Source organism: Athene cunicularia (assembly GCF_003259725.1).
Source record: "Athene cunicularia isolate RWA chromosome 27 unlocalized genomic scaffold, athCun1 chr27_part1, whole genome shotgun sequence".
NCBI classification, from domain to species: domain Eukaryota; kingdom Metazoa; phylum Chordata; class Aves; order Strigiformes; family Strigidae; genus Athene; species Athene cunicularia.
The window spans coordinates 4,669,718-4,689,747 of NW_020799138.1; the positions used below are offsets into that span (position 1 = coordinate 4,669,718).

The following is a 20,030-nucleotide window of genomic DNA, read 5'->3' on the forward strand; positions in this document are numbered from 1 at the left end:
TTTTTTTTTTTTTTTTTTTTTTTTTTTTTTTTTGAAAGTGGGGTGGTTTTTTTTGTTTGTTTTGTTATTTTTGGGGGGTGCGGTGTTTTTTTGAGTTTGAGATGTCTCCCTGCATTCATTGGAAGCAGACAAGTGATGTTACCAGCACGAGGGAGGCAAGCAGCATGGGGGAAGCAGTTGGATGTGTCTGCTAAGAGATCAGCTTGACTACACCTGCAAGGGGCACTGGCAACAGGGGGGATATGTCCAGTTCTTCATTTTACTTGGTCCTTCACAGCACCCACGTGCTGCTCCTTTGGAAGGAGCTACAGCATCTCCCTTCACAGCTTCTCCCTGCCAAGGCCTCTCAAGATCAAAGCCTCAGTTCACAGCACAAATCCACAAGTAATTATATACCTATTTCCACTTATATTCAAAACTTCATGAACACAATCCCTCAAGATGGTAAATGCCTTGAGTCCGGATGGCAAACGCATTGCATCACCTTTTATTTGGGTCAGTGAACCAAAGCCCTCATCAGATTACTACTGCCCATCCATAATCTGACATGAAAACGCCTTCTTTGTCAGAGTGAAAGCTTCCCTTTGTGGGGAACGCTTCCCGCGCACCGTGCTTCAAGGGCTCATGGGGATGGAGAAGAAAGGGAAGGTGAAACATTAAATTATGACAAGTCAGCTATGGTTCTCTTTTTCTGCTCTTCCCCGCCGGGGTTGGGGGAATGTTGCCATGGTGATTGCAGCTGCGGGGCTGCGAGCGACAGCTCTCCCGAGAGCAGCCTCTGCAAACGCCGGCGGCGAAGGGCACGATGCCGGGGACGGGCATGGAGAGGCCGCTCGGCTGTGCCACAAGGCCGTGTTGGGCTACCCATGGCACGGCGTGGGCTACCCAGGGCACAGCGTGGGCCAGTGCGGCCTCCCTCCAGCAACACCGACCTCCCGGGCTGAGAGGGCTTCTGTGCACAGGGGGTTTTGTCCGAGGAGGTGCTGGGCTGCGATGCAAGGACAATTCTCTCTTCCTCTGCATTAGGCAGTAAAGATTTAGTGAAGCGATTACCATATGCAGCTGTACTGGTCTGAAAAAATTATCCTGAAATAGCGCACTAAATTATATTGACAAGATACATCATCTTTGCATACTGCACGTGCTGGCTGGCTGGGCTTTTTTTTCTTGAACAAAGCACTATTCTGCAAAGCTAATGAATATGTGGGAACATTTCCAAGGGCAGAAAAAGCAACAGAGTTTTATGGCAGCTCTTTTTTTTTTATTGTATTTTTTATTTTTATTATTAACATTAGGGCTGCTCCATTTGCATTCATGAAGACAATCATATAGATGGCAAGACCACAGGTATAGTAAATAAACTCAAACGCACCACCACATAAAAAGCAGTGCTGTTCTCAGCTGCTGCTTCTAAAATGACCATTCGAGTTGACTCCGACAGCGATGTCTCCACTGCCATATGCGTTTTCTAACACCGGACACAGCTCTCACTTGCTAAATTCTCCCAGAGCCAGTAAGTTGTCACAGTTAAATCACATCCTATCTGCTTACTGACTTGGTTTGGTCTGAAGTAAAATTACAGCCTGGAATCTCAGTGGCATTTTATCACAGAAGAAAAAAGGAGCATTGAAGATAAATCTAAAGTAGAAGACATCCAGGAGGTATAGGACAAAAGAAAGTAAAATTATCTACTTAAACTGGAAGTCAGTTTTAATTCAATTTAACCGAACTCATAAGCAGCAAATTCTTACTGTCATTAAACAAAGGAACCAGCATTACTTTAAGGGTTAAGGGTTACTCACACAATGAAGCTCTTAAGATAATTACCGAATCTCTTTTTGAAAGTCTTGCGATTTGCACGAGAGCAATAAACCACATAATATATATCACTAGAAATGAAGATGTAAATTTAAAACTACCAAGAAACAGAACGGCTAAATGCAGATTCTTCTTTCATTTAAAATCAATCCTCTGTAAAGAAAAACGTTATTGGACCCCAGCCTGCGATCGGCTGCTTTTAAATCTACACCTTTCATTTTCCCTTCAGTTTTTATCACACAAGTGCCTATTGTCACAACACCACATTTTATCTCCAGTTGTCTATATCTAAATTCAAATTTGAGGAACTCCAATGCAACAGAAGGCTCAATTATTATTTTGTTTTTAAATCAAGCTAATCTCTCTTTTTTCCGTTTAGATATAATCACAGTTTGCCTTACTCAGCCTTTGATGCTTACAGACAGTAAGGAAAAAGGAGCAAGAATTATATTTTTGTGCAAGTTTTTAATGAACAACTGGAAGCAAGTTGAGAACAGAAATTAAGATGCAGGCAAAACTGCCTTGATGTTTCCAGAGCATAGAGAAGGCCTCTTCAGATCCTTACTCTGATTTTATTTTTTGTTGTGTTGATTGTTCCTTTTTCAGCACTGCCAGTCTCCAACTGCCCCATCTACTGGCAGCAGAGCATGGCTGGTGCATGAACACAGGAGTGATCTGATATAGAGCTAACAGTAAAACAAGCATTTTCCAGATATATTTAACCCTGTACAAGGTATCTAATTACATACCTATACACATCAACCCAACACCTGCTCTTTTGGTGATGAGCTGTCTAGTAAGCATTTACTGATTCATTAGTGATTCTTGTCTTTAGTTGCAAGTTCCAGGACTCTAAAAAAGCTCCTCCCCACCACTCTGCAAACATTTTAGGGCCTGGTTGAAGAACATTCAATAAGTATAAACAGAGATGTAGGTGAACCACAGCAGGGTTAAGCTACAGAGAAGGAGCTCTGGCCATCCAGTTTTCCTCAAGGTCTTCAGTACCTTGGGCACTTGAGGAGGAGCTTGACTTTTCCCCACAAATCTTTTATGAGGTAAACTAGAATCTCACTAGAGATTTCTCAGAGAGAAATAACAAAAAGATGATTCCACCTGTCCTATTTCATTACCTTGCGCAGAAGAGAAAGATGCCTCCATGTAGACTTGTATTAGTCCCTCTCCACTCCAGGTAAAGGAGAAAATATGGGAGGGAGGTTTGTGAAGCCACAAGACAACGTGCACCAGCAATGTAACTTTTGCCACTTTTGCTGACTGTCACAACAAGAGAAACTCCAAAAGCACTAGTTATTCTGTATATAATCCAGCACATCCGATGACAAAACCACTACAGCAAAATCCCTCACAGAGCCAGAAAGTTGATCCATTACTCCTAACCAGGTACTTACGCTTTAGAGGCAGAAAATCTCTAGTCCGCTCTCCTCCAAGGTTGTTAAGCCCGGTTCAGATCACAGCCCAGACTATGTAATTTTGAAGTTTCCAGCTAAAGCAAAGGCCAGCAAACTCACAAAACCTGACATGTTGCTGTCAAAATTGTGCCTCACACTGGTGGATTTTATCTGAAGGAGGAGCTTCAGTGCTCACCTTGTAGCGAGACATCATCTATTTCCACAGCACAGACAGGCTGGCTCATTTATTCTTCAGTAACTGAACCTTTCCATTTCAAAAAAGGTCACATCTCAATTCCTTAGACATTTAATATGAAAACTGGGGTTACCTGGGAGCAAGGTGCACCCCTACAGCTTTATTCAACAAAGAATTTATTAGCTTGCCTCATACCACTACAGGAAGAATGAGAGACTCCAGACTAATGGCATGACCCAGTGAACTTGCTGAATAGACCAAGTAAGACCAACATGCTTGGGAAAGGGGCTGCAGACAGGGGAACTCCTCCTGAAAAACCAGAGTGAGCACAGTGGAAGTGCAACTAATCCAGAAAAAACTAACAGAGGTGTATGAGGGGCCCCACAGATTAGCCCCATTTCACTCTGAAAGAGTAAGCTAGAGTAAGTTTTTAGGGAAGTACACTGCCATTTGCAAGCAAGAGACCTGGAAGATGATGACAAACAGTCCAAGAAAGGTGCTGTGATGCTCAGCAGAACACTGCTAAAAAAAGGAAAGAAAACACTGAACCACAGAGCTCAGAAAGGTCCTGCACCCTTTAGGCAGCCTGAGCTTTGTATTTCCAGAAATACTAAACACATACATATATACAAAACTTACAAAATTCTTAACTGTGCAATCCAGCACAAAAAAAATACCGAGACACAACCCTGGATTTGACACTTTCTTCTTCCATACTGGTCAAATTGTTTTACTTTCCAGAAAGCAAATCACATCAAATCAACACAAGAAATGTGAGTGGTCTGCAGAACAAAGCTTGCAGTGGAGAACTTTTCCTTCAGGGTCTTACCCTTCACCAAAAGTGATTCAGTCCATCAGGTTTAGAAAGTTTGTGCAAACTTACGGTAACTGCATAGCTTTAGAGCAAGCTTTTTCTCTGCTGAAGTTTTCATACCCATCTGTCAGTAGTTTCTATTTCTGATGGGCAAAAAGGGTTTCAGAAGTTCTGTTGTTTCCTGAGTTCCAAAAATAAAATACATTTCTAAAAATCTTGACCTAGTCAACAATTGCTGTCAGGACAAAGTCAGTTCCACTATTTCTGTGGCTGTGCAAGTCAGCTCTTTGCTGGACAGATCACACTCATACAGAACACAGTTTTCAGCAAATACTAAAACCAGCTCCTGTATTTTTTCTTCTCCAGTGTATGTTGGTTCTGAGGTTACTAAAACAAGCTTCTGTTGTGGTGTTGTGGCCCCAAAAGCACCTAAATATTTAGAAGCTTTAGTCAGAACAAACTCCCATGGCTTAGAAAAGTACCCGTGTAAGCCAAGTCTGAGAACCTGTTTGCCCTGAAGTCACAGATTGTAAAATAATTTATCCTAAGGGTAAAACCAGAAGGATCTTGAGCTCAAATGCCATGTTCAGAGAGGAAAGGCAAGTGTGCAGGTCCTGCTGCACAGTCCCTTAGGTGCAATGCCAGGGGTCTTCTATTTTTTTTCTGTACACTGCCTCTCCCTCTGTTATCCCTTCACCCCAGCTGCTGGGGCAGCGGTTTCCAGAGCCTCTGCAGCAGTGTTTGCCCTTGTTCCTGTGCTGTCACTCTCCCAGGCTTGCACCTGCAAACCCCAATATTGCACTGTATGGCAGGTTCTTATGGGAAGTGATTGCCACTAGTGTGCAAATCACCCCTTCTTTTTGTATCCCCCAGCAGTATTTTTTGTTTTGCATTAGGGGACTCAGTAACATGGATGCTCAAAGCTTAATAAAGCAACAGGCACCAGCATCTGCCCCCAGTCATTGTCTGCTCCACTCAGCACTAACAGTATCATAAGAAAAAACAACAGGGATTTCCCACAGGTCCTGATAAAAACTCAATAATTATTAATGGAAATAGTATGATGAGGGAGACAACATGCTGCACCAGAAAGGACACTTTGGGAGGATGCTCCTTTAGAAATCCTGTCCCTTCTCTTCCTAGCTGGCCTCTGGGGAAAGTCTTCCTTGTCTCATTCTGTCGTCCATTCTTACTCCTTAACCTGCACCCCCAAGAGTTTTACCATTAGCACTGAGGTATGCCATCAGCTATGCATCCACTAATAAACTTTTATTCATGTAAGCTTGTCTCAACATCTGTTGTGCATCACCCTTATGCATTCATCCATAAAAGTTTAAGTTTCCAAGTAGCCAACAATCTTATAGGTCCTACAGCTCACAGTACATGACACCACATCAAGACTTCAGTGCAGCAACACAGAGCACTACTGAAAGAGCTTTAAAAAAATTAAGCAGTAATCAAACCAAATTATTCTAGAATTTGTGCAGACTTGTCACTTTTGCAAGTGAGCCTTAAAAGGGAGAAAAGGCGTTTTAAGAAATTTGAACTCAGGTTTTAATGCAGTAAACAAAGCCTTACCTTCTGTAGGAAGAGGACAATCCTCACAAGCATCTTGGCATGCAGATCCTCCAAGGTGAACAGAGTTCGAGGCGTGCGGATGAAAATCTTGGTCTTGCCATAAGCAACGTCGTGCTGAAATCCGTGACACTCTATGAGCTTCCTCACAGCGTCTTTGTCTGAAGGGAGGTCATGGTTTGGCCAAGTGAATTCTGAGATCATCTTGTACCTGGAATTACAAGTTACAATTTACAAATGTAAACTTGTCATCTAGGTTCTCAAGGCAGCCAATCTTCCACACGTTCTAGGAATAATTAGGACCTAAATTCTAATAAAACTGATTATAGATAGAAGATCCTTCAGACATCCTCTGTGGCAATGGTGACCCTTGAAATCCAAGGCAAATGAATGTAAGAGGCATGATTTTGTGAGACACTGAAAATACTGTGAAGAGCTCACTTGATCAACACTGAACTGATGCAAAACAACAAACCTCACCATAGTCTTCCTGCAGATTTGGCTGTTCCATTAGTCACACTTTCAGCATCCAATCTAATTTTTTTTTTTTTGCATGGAAGAAAAGCTTTGGTTTGCTCGCATTCTGCATAAGAAGCCAACTGTAATCAATTGTTTTGTCAGAAAACCTAGGTTTAAATATCCTGCAAATAATTTTTCTTGTTCATCACTTTGGTAGTCATTTCTAACAAATTCTATTATTTACCAAAGTAGCAGAGAGTTGACTGCCACAATTTGTGCAAACACCACCACTGCCTGTAATTTTTGTTCAATCATTTCCTCCCATCCTCGCCCTCCAAGCACCTTTTTACACTAAGACAGAGAATGCAGACAACTACAAATCAAACACGAAAGTAACTGCATCAGACTCTGCTCTCTAAGATTTACCAGCCTTGCAAAGTGCTGATTAGGTGAATAAATGTTTGCAAAAAGCAACAATGAATTTTCTGCATAAGATTTATAAACATAATCAAAAATTTAATAGACATTTTCACTGTAATAGTACCCACATTCATGTTCTAAATAAAACAAGCATGCAGCAATCTTAACCTTTCTTTATTTAAAAGCCCACAATGCAAGTCAAGCATCAATCTCAATGTTTTAGACGTTCAGAATTTTCAGCTACTATTGAATGGACGCAGCAATAAACCTTTTTACTGGGGAGTGGGTGCACTGCAGGAGTTATTGAACAGACTGAAATAAGCCTGAACGGAAATACATCACACTTGCTTTCATTCATCAAATTAGCCTTTCTGAATAAGCTGTTGAAGAGGGGAAAAAAATGGAGACGCACACTGTGTCTGAGCAGGGAACACCATCAGCACCAGGGATGCAGACTAGGGATCTTACTGATAAATAAAACAGGCATATTAAAAAAACCTTCCTCAGACTCACGACAGAAGATTTTGCATTTATATTTGGCTGGCAAAAGCATTCCTTCTCTCAAATACACGTACACACAGAACATAAATATTTTACACTGGTTTCTCTTTCCTAGTCTCATCAGGAAAATGTTCCCGCAATAATTAATTCACTGGGAAAATCTTCCCCCTTGAGACATTTACATTAAAAAAACCAAAAACAACACCCCAACCAAGCAGAGTGGCAGTGCAAACCCACACGTTAAACAGGCCTGCTCTGCCGATGGGGCCAGAAAAAAAGGGGTAAGATGTCAGAGAACTGAAATCCTGCCCCTAAGAAATGTTAAATTCTCTTTCTGCTTTACAACAAACCCAGGGCTATGGTATTTAAAGACATCCTGAGGCAAATGGACCCCGTCCCTCCTAGCCCACAGGTGGAGGGACCGGTGGTGGAATACCATGGTAGTCCTTTTGTTCCTTCACGGCACGTGCAGTGCAATGCCACCAACTCCTTCCCCACAGCAGAGAACACGACCTGGATGCCAGAGCCAGTCAAAATCCCAATCTCGCTGCTAATTATAGCGAGGCAGAACCCAAAATAAATCTGCTCACTGACACCACAACCCTTCCCCTTCTCCTGCCTAGAGATCTTGACAGCTTTCAAGGTCATTTATATATTAAACATCCATTTCTACACCAACTTCGCCTCTCCTTCTTCTTCTCGGTACTTAGCTATAGAAACACCCGGCATGCATGAGGTTGCTTCTAGAGTCCACAACTCCCGGTCCAGCACTCCTAAGAACGAAGATTTTTGTCAGCCTCTAAATTATGACGCTTTAATGAAAAATATCAGGTCTGCACAGGAAGCTGGGTCATACTCTTCTCTTACCACTGTGCAGTTCACAGCTATCCTGGGGTCTTTCCATGCTATGTTTAACATCGCCTGGAAATAGGCATGTGGATTCCTTCCTGGCGAGAGTGTTGGGTTACGCTCACGTGGGGCCATGCCTGCAGATGCCTCCCAGGCGCCGCTCTTCCCCCTGCCCCACACACATACCAATTTCTGAAACCCAATCGGCTTTTTAATAGTAAATTACATATTAAAACAAAATAATGCATCGCATCTATATAAGATACGTGGTCCTGACATGCATTTCACACAACTGGAAGATGTAGTAACTAACTGAATGCGCAACATCTCTTGGTCCAACAAAAACATATTTAGATTCCACTTTCTACAAATCAGTAAGGGCAGAATGGTTTGCACAGAGATCAAACAAGTTTTCTTAATTTCATTTACTGATGGTCTTAACTGTGCTTCACTTCATTTCCTACTGGTAGATATGAGATCAACTACCTTACAGGTTTTTAGGACTAAGTAGCAAGAAACTCCTCTCCTACAGAAAGTTTTTTTTTATATGTTTATATATATATATATATATACACACACACACACACACACACATACTTACACATATATTTAAAAAAGCATACATGCAGACAATGCAGACATACACATGTTTATATATATGTATCTCTTATCTCTATATATCCTGATATACAACTCCTGTCCCTTCCAATAAAACCCAGCAAAACAAAACACAGGTTTTGGGCTCAGAAAATCTGAGAGCTTCAGGGCCCTGTAAGGGAGTTCAACATCGGTTTGTGAGACTGGAATTTTAGAATATCTTTTGCAAATGTAAGCAAACAGATAACCAAGTTACATCCCAAGATCGCCTCTTGCTGAGCCACTCTACATCTGTCTTAACACGTGCCCCATGTGCAGTGCTGAAGGGCTTGGCGTCTCCTCCACATTCCCAGTCTCCCAATAAGCCTGTTAAATATAAAGGAACAGAAATCCCTTGTGATCCCTGTTCAAAAAACACTCAAAAAATGTGCAACATGTACCACAAATCATATCCCCCAGCCCCTGTAAGAGGGTATGTCTCACCCAAAGTGAAGGACAAAGAATTTTGGGAAAAATAAAAACAATATCCAGGCCTGAAGATTTTTATTTTTTTTTAAACTTAGAAAAGTCAGTGTACACTGGACTCAGAGCAATACCGTAATATGCAAATACAGTGGCTGACACCTTACACTGTAGATGTTTAATCTTACTCCAGGGCCCAGCAGAACAAATGTTCCAATAGCCTGAAAGCTGTACCAGTTGCCATGTGTTAATTTGGTTTACTGGCTGTAAACACCACTTCTGGTCTTAAGCTTACAGGAGCTCATCAAACATTCATTTAAAACAAAGCAGATGTTTATATTAATACTAATTAGCCAAATCTTAGGAGTAAATTGTAATGAATTCCACATGTGACGGAAAAAAAAAGCAAGCTCTAACCCCTCCATAATGTTTAAGAAAACTGATACACAGCACTGTAGGCTGTATTTAGTAAGCCAGACACTTTCGTTCCACTTCAGGTATCACAAAACATCCAGGCAAATCTCCACCATGAACAGCAAAAGATCTTTCAACAGCACTTCACTTCTAACGCGTGACATCCCACCTGCCTGAAGAGTTGCATTTTTTTCTACCCTCACAGCCATTTTCTCACCTGATACAATAACAGAAGTGAGAATCAATTCACTATGTCATCAGCAAGGGGTTGAATTCTTAGTACCCATGCTAATTTACTGAAGCCATAAGACAAATTTCAATCTAAACCATTTCATTTGTCGTAAGTCTGGTAGGAATTAAGAGAGCAAGAAGTATCAAAACCACATTTTAACGGGGTCACGTTACTATCCCCGTTTCAGGCTTCCAGCTTTAAAGTCCAGAGGTTTCCTCCTGCATAATGTCACTGTGCGCCATCGAGCGCTTCCCAAGACACACAATGTCTGTCTGGCTCTCTCACTGCAACAATTAACGTTCAGAGAGAAAACAGAAGTTAATTAGCTCTGGGTTTAGGGTTATGCTCTGGGGAAGAACCTCATTACACATTCCTGCTGTGGAGAGTAATACAGCAAATGAATTTTAGCAGAAAAGAAGTTGAGCCTGAGTGCCACATACACACCTCTAAACACATCTGCTGCCACAAAATGAGAGCAACCAGAGTCCCTGCTAGACTCATGCTTTATCATACCCAAGAGCAGATATTAAACCAAACACAACACACCCATATGCTCAAGAGTGAGGATCACACAGGCCCAGAGCCTTAAGACTCTTCACTCAAGGGGAGACAGCCAAATCACACCCCTCATTCCAACATCTGAGCTGAACCACAGAATCACACCGAGTCACTTGCCAGCACCCTTCTTACCTGTGAAGAAACTTCTCGTACGTTTGGCGGTAGGCAAAGCCTGCTCGGCGGACTCTCACGTTCTCCAAGAGGCCAAGGTATTCAACCTGATGCCTGCAACGCTCCTCGTCAAAAAGCTGTGGTGACTTCTTATCATTGGGCTTAATGCAACGGACATAATAGGGCTCCTAAGGGGACAAATCAAACTGAGTTTGACTCAGAAAGAAAAAAGTCTATGCAGACACGAACTGTATCCTCATGAAAACATTGAGATGTCAGTCCACCCCAGTCATCTGAATGAGGTTTGGCTGCTTGACAGGAATTACAAGGTTAGAACAGAAATGACAGGAGTGGCACGTAACGCGTTCCTCCCTCTCGCACACTGCAACGACATCTGTTACAGGATCAAGGTGTTACTCATTTGAGTTCAACTGTCCTTTGCTATATATCAGAAGGAGTTTCATGTCCCCTTTTTCTACAGACTTTGACAGTAACAAAAACAGTCTTCGTAAAAGACAGAACAACGTAATTCACTGCCCTGATTGCTGGATATGGCTTTTCCAGTATCGACATCTAGAAGCAGCATGGATTACTGTGTAATTAAACTAAGCTGAATCAAGTCCTCTAAAACCTGCAGCAGCATGTTTGAATGATGGAAATCACTGAACACGACCCTGTGCAGGGCAAAACCCAGCTATCGCCCATCCCAGTTCAACACCACAAGCACCACACCTTCCCCAGGACAAACACAAGCCACCAGCACACAAGCTCCTCTTTCTGCACCACTGGGACTTGCCGGTGGCAGAGAACGTTGAACCAGCAGCTTTACTCCACCCAGCACAGCCCGGGTGGTTCTGCCCTGAGCTGGCTGGGCTGACCTGGGACCTTCAGGTGAGAGTCCCACAGTGTCACCCACTCTTCACTGCCAGCCAGCCTGCACCCATGAGATCAGCCCCACATACAGTACTGCAAGACTGTTTTTGATGTTTACTTTTATTTTTACAAGATCAAAGGCAACTTTCATTTAGGCCAACATGGTCTATAACTAGCATCAGCCTGTGGAGGGTGGCTATAAGTCTTTTAAATGTATGTGCTTTCATCACAATGGATTTTGGAGTCCATCCATTTCTTTATCTTCATGGCTAGCCCTTACTATCCCACTTTATTAGTGTGGAGAAAAGCAATTAATAAGCATAATAAAGGCTCACCCTATTTTTTTTTCAAGATAAAATTGTGTTCTTATAACATTAATATGTCTTATTTTTTAAGTAGCCCTTGCAGAAGGAGTGGTATATTCTGCAGGCTGGCAGAGCCTACTGCTCACCAAGTCTCATCACCAGCCAAGGGAAGAACTCAAACGAGCATCCCAGTCAACTCAGAAAGTCACAATATGTCCAGAGACTTGCTTCAGAGGGCACATCAAAGATGCACTTAGACTGGAATATTTAAAAAAAAACAGTTTACAGCAATGCCAACATTATGATAAAAGGGAGATAAGCAGCCTGTCTTCTGAAATCTTAACATTAGAAGATGTCACCTTTCATAATCACAATTGATAACTGAGAATGAAATTTCAGCAATTTTCCCCTGGACTAGATGAAACAGGTGGCTGTGAAACCATCTGTAAAACTGCTCTGAGTAACCAGAGGCCCTTTCTCAAAAGGGAAACCTCAAGGGTTCTCCAAAGGAGTCTGTTCTGCTCCAGTACTGCTGGATGGTTTCAAGAGTGATTTGAAGGAAGGAGCACAATGCAGGTACTAAATCTGTAGGCAATATACAGTTTAAGAGTGCAAGAACCCACAACATTAACAAATGGAAGGAGCGGTCCAGAAAAAAAAAAAAAAAGGGAGATATGGAGGCCTTGTAAAAGCAGAACCTTGTATCCTAGAAACTGATACGATCCACTGGATCTTCTGGGGAAGGTGTTGGAGTGGAACGTTTCTCCGCTTTCTTAAGCATGCAATCAGTAACATCAAGCTGTGTTTTTCTCCTGGAGGGCTGTCCTTGGGGTAGGAATAAACGGCACTGAGGAAAGCAAGCAAAATCTAAGCCAACCACCCATGCAAGAGCTGGCAGCCTCCCTGAGCTGCCCACCCTCCATGCAGCAACCCCAGAGTGCGTAAGTAGGTATGGGGAGCGTGTGGGTACACAGAAGGATGTGTGGGCGATGGATGTTCTTACATCATCTCCCTTCTCCCCTAGTGACTTCATTTCTCCCCACAAGCTCTTTCACAGTCTTGTTTGGCTCCTTTCCTTACCAGAGAGGCTGAGGCAAAGCTGCATGCAGTGGAGAACCAGCTGAGCCCTCTGGTAGGGTAATGCTCTCTTCACCCTGCTCTTCCTTCCATCTCCTCAGAAAGCAGTGGGCTCAAAAAAAGGAGGAACGCTAAGGACACAACTTCCCCAGGGCAGCAGGAAGCCAAACAGCTCTGTTCTGCATGAGATCCTCTACCCATGTCACCACCACACTGAACACTTTCTTCTGCCACAGTGATTCAACACAACCCAGACCTATTCTATTTGTTCTCCTTCCTTAAAGAGAGGATGGTGAAATATAATGTTTGGTACAATTTAAAGAGTTTTAAGAGATAAACATATTAAATTTTTGGCTTTCTCCTGAAAATTATGTCTGCGCTGAAGTTAAGAAGGTTTACAAGGGTCTTTATTCACTCCACAGTCTCCTCCCAGCTCCCAGAACTTGCAGTCTGTGTGGGTAATGATTTTTCCTTCAGTTGTAGAGCTTGGCTGTGCCATGGGAACACAGCTGTCATCGGTGCTCTTCACACTCTCAGACATCGTGTGCCCAACTATGAAGGTAGAAGCAGCCCTTTCTGAACTTCACATCAGTGCTGAAGTAGGTTTGACATGGTCATGGCAGCTACAACTGATGAGGAGTACGAGTTTGCTGCTCCTGATGCCTGCAATTTATAAGCTTGGTATTGTAATCACTCGATTGTATGGCAAGAAACAAAGGCCAGGTCATTCATCTGCTAGAACAAGTCTCCTGTGTGACTTGGAAATAAGCTCTTCAGGGGCAATGCAGGTTATACAGAGAACTCCCTGAATTACACCTGAACTTAGAATCTATGAAAGAGTCTGCAGTTGTGAAGGTGAATGGTCTGCAATTCTCCCTATCCCCTCTCGCTGATATTCAGCTTGAGCCACTTCCCCATCTACATGTTAGTCACCTTTAAGGACAGCCCTATGACAGCGTCACTAACATCAGAATGATGCCAGTCCACGCCAGATCTGCCCCCAATACTGTTGTGTTGCATCTGATGTCAAGATGAATATAAAACCTTTGATGAGATTATGATATAACAAACATTCTACGTTTCATCCACAGAACTGCAACATCTTGAGAACACAGGAACCAAATTAAACAAGTCATTAGGAGCATGAAGAAAGTGCATACCACCCCTCTGCCTCAAGGGGAACGGTGTCACTTGTTCATTACTGATGTTACAGTGTCCACTCCACAGCTATTCATTATTGCTAATACCTAAACACCCTTCACCACCACAAAGCTGGCTGCTTGGGTCATCCTTCATGCCTTGCCATTCAAAAATGGCAAAACACTACAAAAAATCCGTGATTTCAAGCCCATCACAAAGAGGAGCGACTGTATCTGTATTTGATAAAAAAGGCAGAAGTCAAGATGCTGGTTTCTTTTGGAAAACAGAAATAGGAAGTTCCTGCACAGACAGGAGATCATCTATCAGTGAATTACACTGTAATTAAAGCCTCTCAGCAACGACAGCTACTAGGGTAAATTCTGAAGTAGATTATTCCATGCTTACAATCCCACCAGCCTCAGCTCTTCAGGGGGATAATTATGCAGCTCCCATTATTGCACCATGGGGCTGTCAAGCCTGGGAGCTGCATTTTGTAAACGGAAGAACTGAAATACAGAGATACAAAGGCCCCAGTTCTAAAAGCTGTTTAGATGCCTAACTGCAACTGATTTTTCCCTTTAAAATTAAGCTGAGCGATTTTTAGATTTTCAAGTCTTAAAAAGAAAACAAACCAGTTTAAAGTCATTGCACCGTAAACAAGCTCCTCCTTGAGAGATTTCTTTTCCACAGTTTATAGCTCGTTAGATGAGAGAGTGATAGGGGACAGGACTGACAAATTTGTGCTAGATATGTCCAATCAGTCACAGTGATGACATTATAACTTACTAGAGATGAAGCTGTCAGCCTGGATAGGAGAGGAGAGGTATGGAAGAAGGAAGAGTCAGACAAAAGGAGTTACAGACAAGGAGAAGAACAAAAAAAAAGGAAAGAAAAACAGAAAAAAAAGATGCATGTCCAGAGAGAGTTCCTAGAGAAGCTCATCATTTACAGCCATGTCAGCCAAAGGACTTTCCGTGTCAGTATTTAAAAGAAAAGCCACCTAAAGTAATCCATCACAGAAAAGACCTAATCCTCAAGAGAACAGCATGGACAGTAAAACATGTCCTTGAGAAATGTTACATGGCAACTCCGCAAAGCTGGTTTTTGGTTTGGTTAGTTTATTTTTTTTAAAAAGCACTTTTTTTTTCTACCTACCAGAGGTTTCTGCCCAGAAGACTTTCAGTGTAAGTCTGGAGGAAAACATTATTATTGAGACATCAGTACTGGTAAGTGCCACTTCAACTGAGCACCCTCCAAAAAAATATTTCCTACTCTTCATACTTCTATGGACATGTGTATACACAAGCTGAAGTTAAAACAGTATTTGTGAATAACTCCTGCAGTTATTTATGTTACTCACCCAAACAGAAGCATCTTACACCCTAACAACCACACCACCTGCCCCTTCCTCTCAGGCACCACAGAACTCTGCTTCATCAACAAATTCCAGATTTAAACCAGAATACCAACAAAAGAGAATTTTAAAGGTGGTTATTTTAAATACCAGAAATGTTAAATAACCAGCTAATGCTGTAGGTACTGTATTCACAGACTTTGAGCTTTGTTTCTAATATTATTATTCCTGCCCACCAAATTAGCATTTTTGGATGCTGTTCCCCCAAATGACAGGATTAAAGATACTGTTGATACTGCCAAAAAACCTGCAGCTTTTTGGGAAGGCCGAATGAGTATCAATGAAGAAGAGCTCTTGGATTGCCATTCTGTTTGAGGACTGTAGAAACAGAGTGTATAAATATGGTTTAAAGCAGTTCAAGGAGAAACATTCAACAAGAACAACCCAGGTGGAATGAGAGGCCAAAACGAGAAGAGCAGCACCAACTGCACTTTATATTGGGCACGCTCTGGTAATGTTAATAAACCATCAGCTCAAACTGCACCAAAATTCAAGCCTATCTTCATCTTGGTTTTTGAGAAACAGCTGGGAAAAACATGAACTGTTATTACCTCTCCCTGTGGAACCTTATTCCTCTGACACCCGTAGACCACAGCAGCTAACACTGCTTGTGCAATGCTCTTTTCAGAGAGCTGTTTTCATCAGCTGTTACCACAGGCTTCCCAAAAAAAGTCCTTCAGGGCCCAAACCGCAGTCAGACACACAGACATTGTCACTGTTGATCCCCAGAACTGCAACTCCAGTCCCAAGTTAAGCACGGGAAGAATGAGTAACACGACCCAAGGAAGAATCACAGTACCCATAAGTGCCATGAGTGGCGTCCCCAAAGGAGACAGAGGTTTTACCAGCCCGAGAACAGCAACTGGTCACCCACTCTCCAGCCCCCAGCAGAAGAGAGCTGACAACTGGCAATGACTCAAGAGGCAGAGCAGCCCATTTATTTGTATGTAAGCAGCGTCTAGCAAAGCATGGCTTGAATGCCCGGTTATTCACCTGCTAACAACATGCACATACTATGTCCAAAAAGTCACCTCAATTGATGCTCAGGGCAGAATGGCCAAACAGAAGTTTCGCTGTTTGAAGTACACAATGATTGTATTCAGGACCCTTATCTAAGCAACCGAGGACACACCAAAATTTAAACCCTTCGAAGTAACATAAGCTTGACTACAGGATGGGTGTCACCAAATTTTGGGGGTTTTTAAGAGGTACAACAGCCAGAATCTCCATTAAAAACAGCTAAAGCTCAACTATGTAGCCTGGTTTGCAAATTTAAGTACCTATAAACACTGTTGCCCAAGGTTCATTAGCCACGTAAACTTTTAAACAGCAGACACCAAAGGGTGAATTTCACCCTCTTCATTCCAGCTCTCCATCATGCTAAAGGTTGGCCATAAAACTGCACAACCAAGACAGCCCTTGGCTCCTTCCTGCTTGGTAAGAGTCCTTGTTAAGTCCTGACAAACACTCCTGTTTAATGAAAGCCTTCCCTCTAATGGAATCCATAACTCTCTGGGAAATACAATGCTCTAAGACAATTTTTTCCATTGCTGTTCAACAGAAACTAAGGAAAAACCCAACATCTTCAATAGAAGTTTCTCAAAGGACGTTTAGGGAAGGTAAAGAATGGGAAAGGACTACACTGACACACACACGGGAACCTCCTAGTGAATTCACGAGCTCAGATTTGACCTGGAAACAGTTCCTGGTTATGGCCTATCCTTGGAAAAGGCTGGCATTTGTGACAGAGATACCAATGATAAATGGACTGAAACTCTCATTTCACACAAGCCAGCTAGACTTCAATGATGAATTTTGGTACCTACTGACTCAAGATGGATAATATGCAATTTAAACTCGTAATCTCCTGCTGTGAGTTGCAGGAATTGTTCAGACCACCACAGTTCATGGCATTCTCTTGACTATTCTATTTTTACAAATATCAGGTGGCCTAAAATATTTTTTTCCAATAAACAAGCAAACAAAGTTTTTCCACAAATGCTTGTTGAACCTCCCCACCAAGAGCTCCCTGCTCTCTCCTCCTTGATCACAGCCCTCCACTACAACAACCCCAGCAGTTTCTATCTGTGTTGCTCAAAACACCTCACTGCAGTGTGTCAGATTCCCCACCCGCTTGGCCAGGCACAAGAGAACGTGACTGCTCTGTAGGACACAACTGCATTAACAACAAGCAGCATCAATCAGAATCTTTCTCCTTCCCCAACTATTCAGCTTCACAACACACAGAGAAACCTCTCTGGGATCTTGACACCTCTATACCAAATGCAGGTTAGGGCAGGGCAGCAAGTTATTTGGAGAACCGACAGATCAGGTAAGTCTTGACTCCTTGGAAAGTCAGACTAAGGACTATCCTCATCTCCCTTCCATCAGGGTCACAGTCACCTTTGCAGCCCCAACAGCTCATGATTTGCCATCCAGGAATCCTCCGGGCAGGGGGGTAGGACCTCTCTCAATTTCTACTAAAGGTGTCTGCCTAAAGCAAGACCTGACCTTCAGCTTGGCTAACAAGGGCATCCTCTTAGTAGCCCTTAGTCAAACAGTACTGGGGAGAGCTTTGTTCCTCAGTCAGGAAGCCCAGATAGCACATTGAGGTGGCTTTGGTCAGGCTTGTGCACCCTCCTCCAGATTTACTGCTGAAGATTAAATCCACTCCAGAACTAGAACTCAGAAATGTAAAGCAAGCGTGCTTTCATCTTCTAATTCTGGAAAACACAAAGCAATATATTATTTCTTGTAATGACCCCAGAGAGGATAGCTTTCTCTTCCTGTGCACAACCAGCACTGTACGATCATGCTCTGACCAATACAGCACCTATGAAGACTTTGCTACTCAGGTGGCTGCCACTCCAAGTAAAAATTCAAATAGTGTTCTGCTCTTCACAGGGTCTTCTTATGAGAACAAGGATCAACTTTCTACAAAACTTCTCCTAGACTTACCACAACTGCGTGCATGTTCTCCCTCCACATCTTGGGCCACTAACATTTCCTTTGCTACCAGAACTCCCGAGAAGATAGTCAGAACACTGCCCTTTATTGCTTAGTTACTCTAAATGTTAACATACACCGCTACTCTGGACTCAGCGTTCATCTCTCGTGGACCACGTACCCCTATGAAAATGCCAACACTGTGAAAATGCCAGGAGTCCAGCAAGGTCACCCAGCATCAGTAACACCCAAATATTTCTTTAGTGATCTCTGCTCGCATGAGGGATCACAGTGCTTGCCTCATCCTGCCACTCGGCTGCACCACGTTCCAACAGCCCCTTTCCCAGATCATTCCCTTACCTACCTTTCTTCACACAAAGTGGTGGTTGCCAAAGCAATACTTTCTACTATGAAACTTAATTATTTAGTAAAATAAAAGGTTTCACACCCTCTGACACAGCAAAGAGGAGGAAAGAAGGAAATCACATAGGTCTGCCTGTATTTTCACAGAAGTCACTTAGCATTGAAAGCCAGAAAGAGAGAATCTCTCCACCGTGAAACTACATCCTCTGGGCCCTCTGCCAAAAGAGCTTTGTTAAAGATGATTATTTATTTGATATAATAATTATTACCTAAGAGAGACTGGCTTTCCTACAAGTGAAAGATACACTGGTCAGAGGAAACAGAAATGCGCCTTCTTTATGGGAGGATGGCAGGTAACTCTCCTACAAGATCTTCACAGCTGCCCACTGCCACAACCAAAGCTCATCTGCCACTGCTCAGCTCAGCTTTCCAACTGACTGAGGCAACAGGAAGGTGGCAATTTGTCTGTGAAAAAGCTACACCCTACTAATCAGAAGTTGGAGTCGATTTTGAAACAGAAATATTTACCTTCGATGCCAGGTTGTCCACTAGTGCAATCATGGAGTTCTTAAAAAGAGTAGCAGCTGTCAGAGGTCTCTTGGTTACCTCAGTGATGCTCAGTTTGCCTTCAGGCCACATCATCTTCAACACAGGGTTAGAGCTAAAAGACAAAGTCTTTAATTGCACAGTTTAACAGCCCTTCTACTAAATTCAAAATTCATCAGCTTGCTTCTATCCAGATCTACTGGTGTTTTCAGCTCAAAATGTATCAGCCAAACCAACATGACATTCCTGGGCAAAATCTCTCTTGTTCTTGAGCAATATATGGTTCAAGCTTACAACCAAATATTCTGGGAAAATGACAAGCACATTCTCCTCTTCTGATAAAGATATGCAGTGATGGGATTGTGAAAATCTTGCAGAATTGGTCTACCAAAAGCAGAGTCTGCTTTACTGACACAAACATATAGAATACAATCAAACCAGAAAAGAGTTAAGACCATAGCCCACAACATCCTCCCTTGAAACTTGCTATGTGCTTTCAAGCTGTATTTCTGTATAATTCTTGGTATGTAAAATAATTTACACATTTTAGCCTGCATTTTCTTGAAGGGTTGAAGGTGAGGTAAAATGGCCATGATGGATGGCAAGAGATCTGGAGCAGACAAAAGCTGAAAGCCCTTACAGCAATCTAACAGCCCATCTATCACGTGCTTTAATGTGCCTTAAGTGGCCTTTTGAACAGTCTTTATGAGAGACTTAATAGAAAATGGAGGCCAAATTTAATAAAACCTCCACACAGCAAATATTTTGCCAGTTTTTAGTTAATGTGAGGTCTTGAAAACATGAACAGCAAGACTGTTCAAGGGAGTACACACAACAGGACTGTAGACTGAGTTAATAGTTGCACTAGCTTTTAAACCAGGTAAACAGATCTGTCCATACAGCTGCAGGCTGTTTTATGCTGACTTCTACCTCTGAGCAAAGTCTCTGAAAGGT

General features: G+C 42.5%; 1 protein-coding gene across 1 annotated transcript in view; it reads right to left on the reverse strand.

Annotated features, from left to right (window-relative positions):
* The window catches only part of MYO1D (myosin ID), a 160,929-nt gene that overhangs the window by 86,227 nt on the left and 54,672 nt on the right, over window positions 1-20,030 (reverse strand). The window contains exons 14-16 of the mRNA XM_026864801.1: window positions 19,059-19,191; window positions 10,434-10,600; window positions 5,813-6,020 (exon numbers count right to left, since the gene is read on the reverse strand). Coding sequence (XP_026720602.1) covers window positions 5,813-6,020; window positions 10,434-10,600; window positions 19,059-19,191 — 508 coding nt within the window. The remainder of the gene's footprint in view (window positions 1-5,812; window positions 6,021-10,433; window positions 10,601-19,058; window positions 19,192-20,030) is intronic.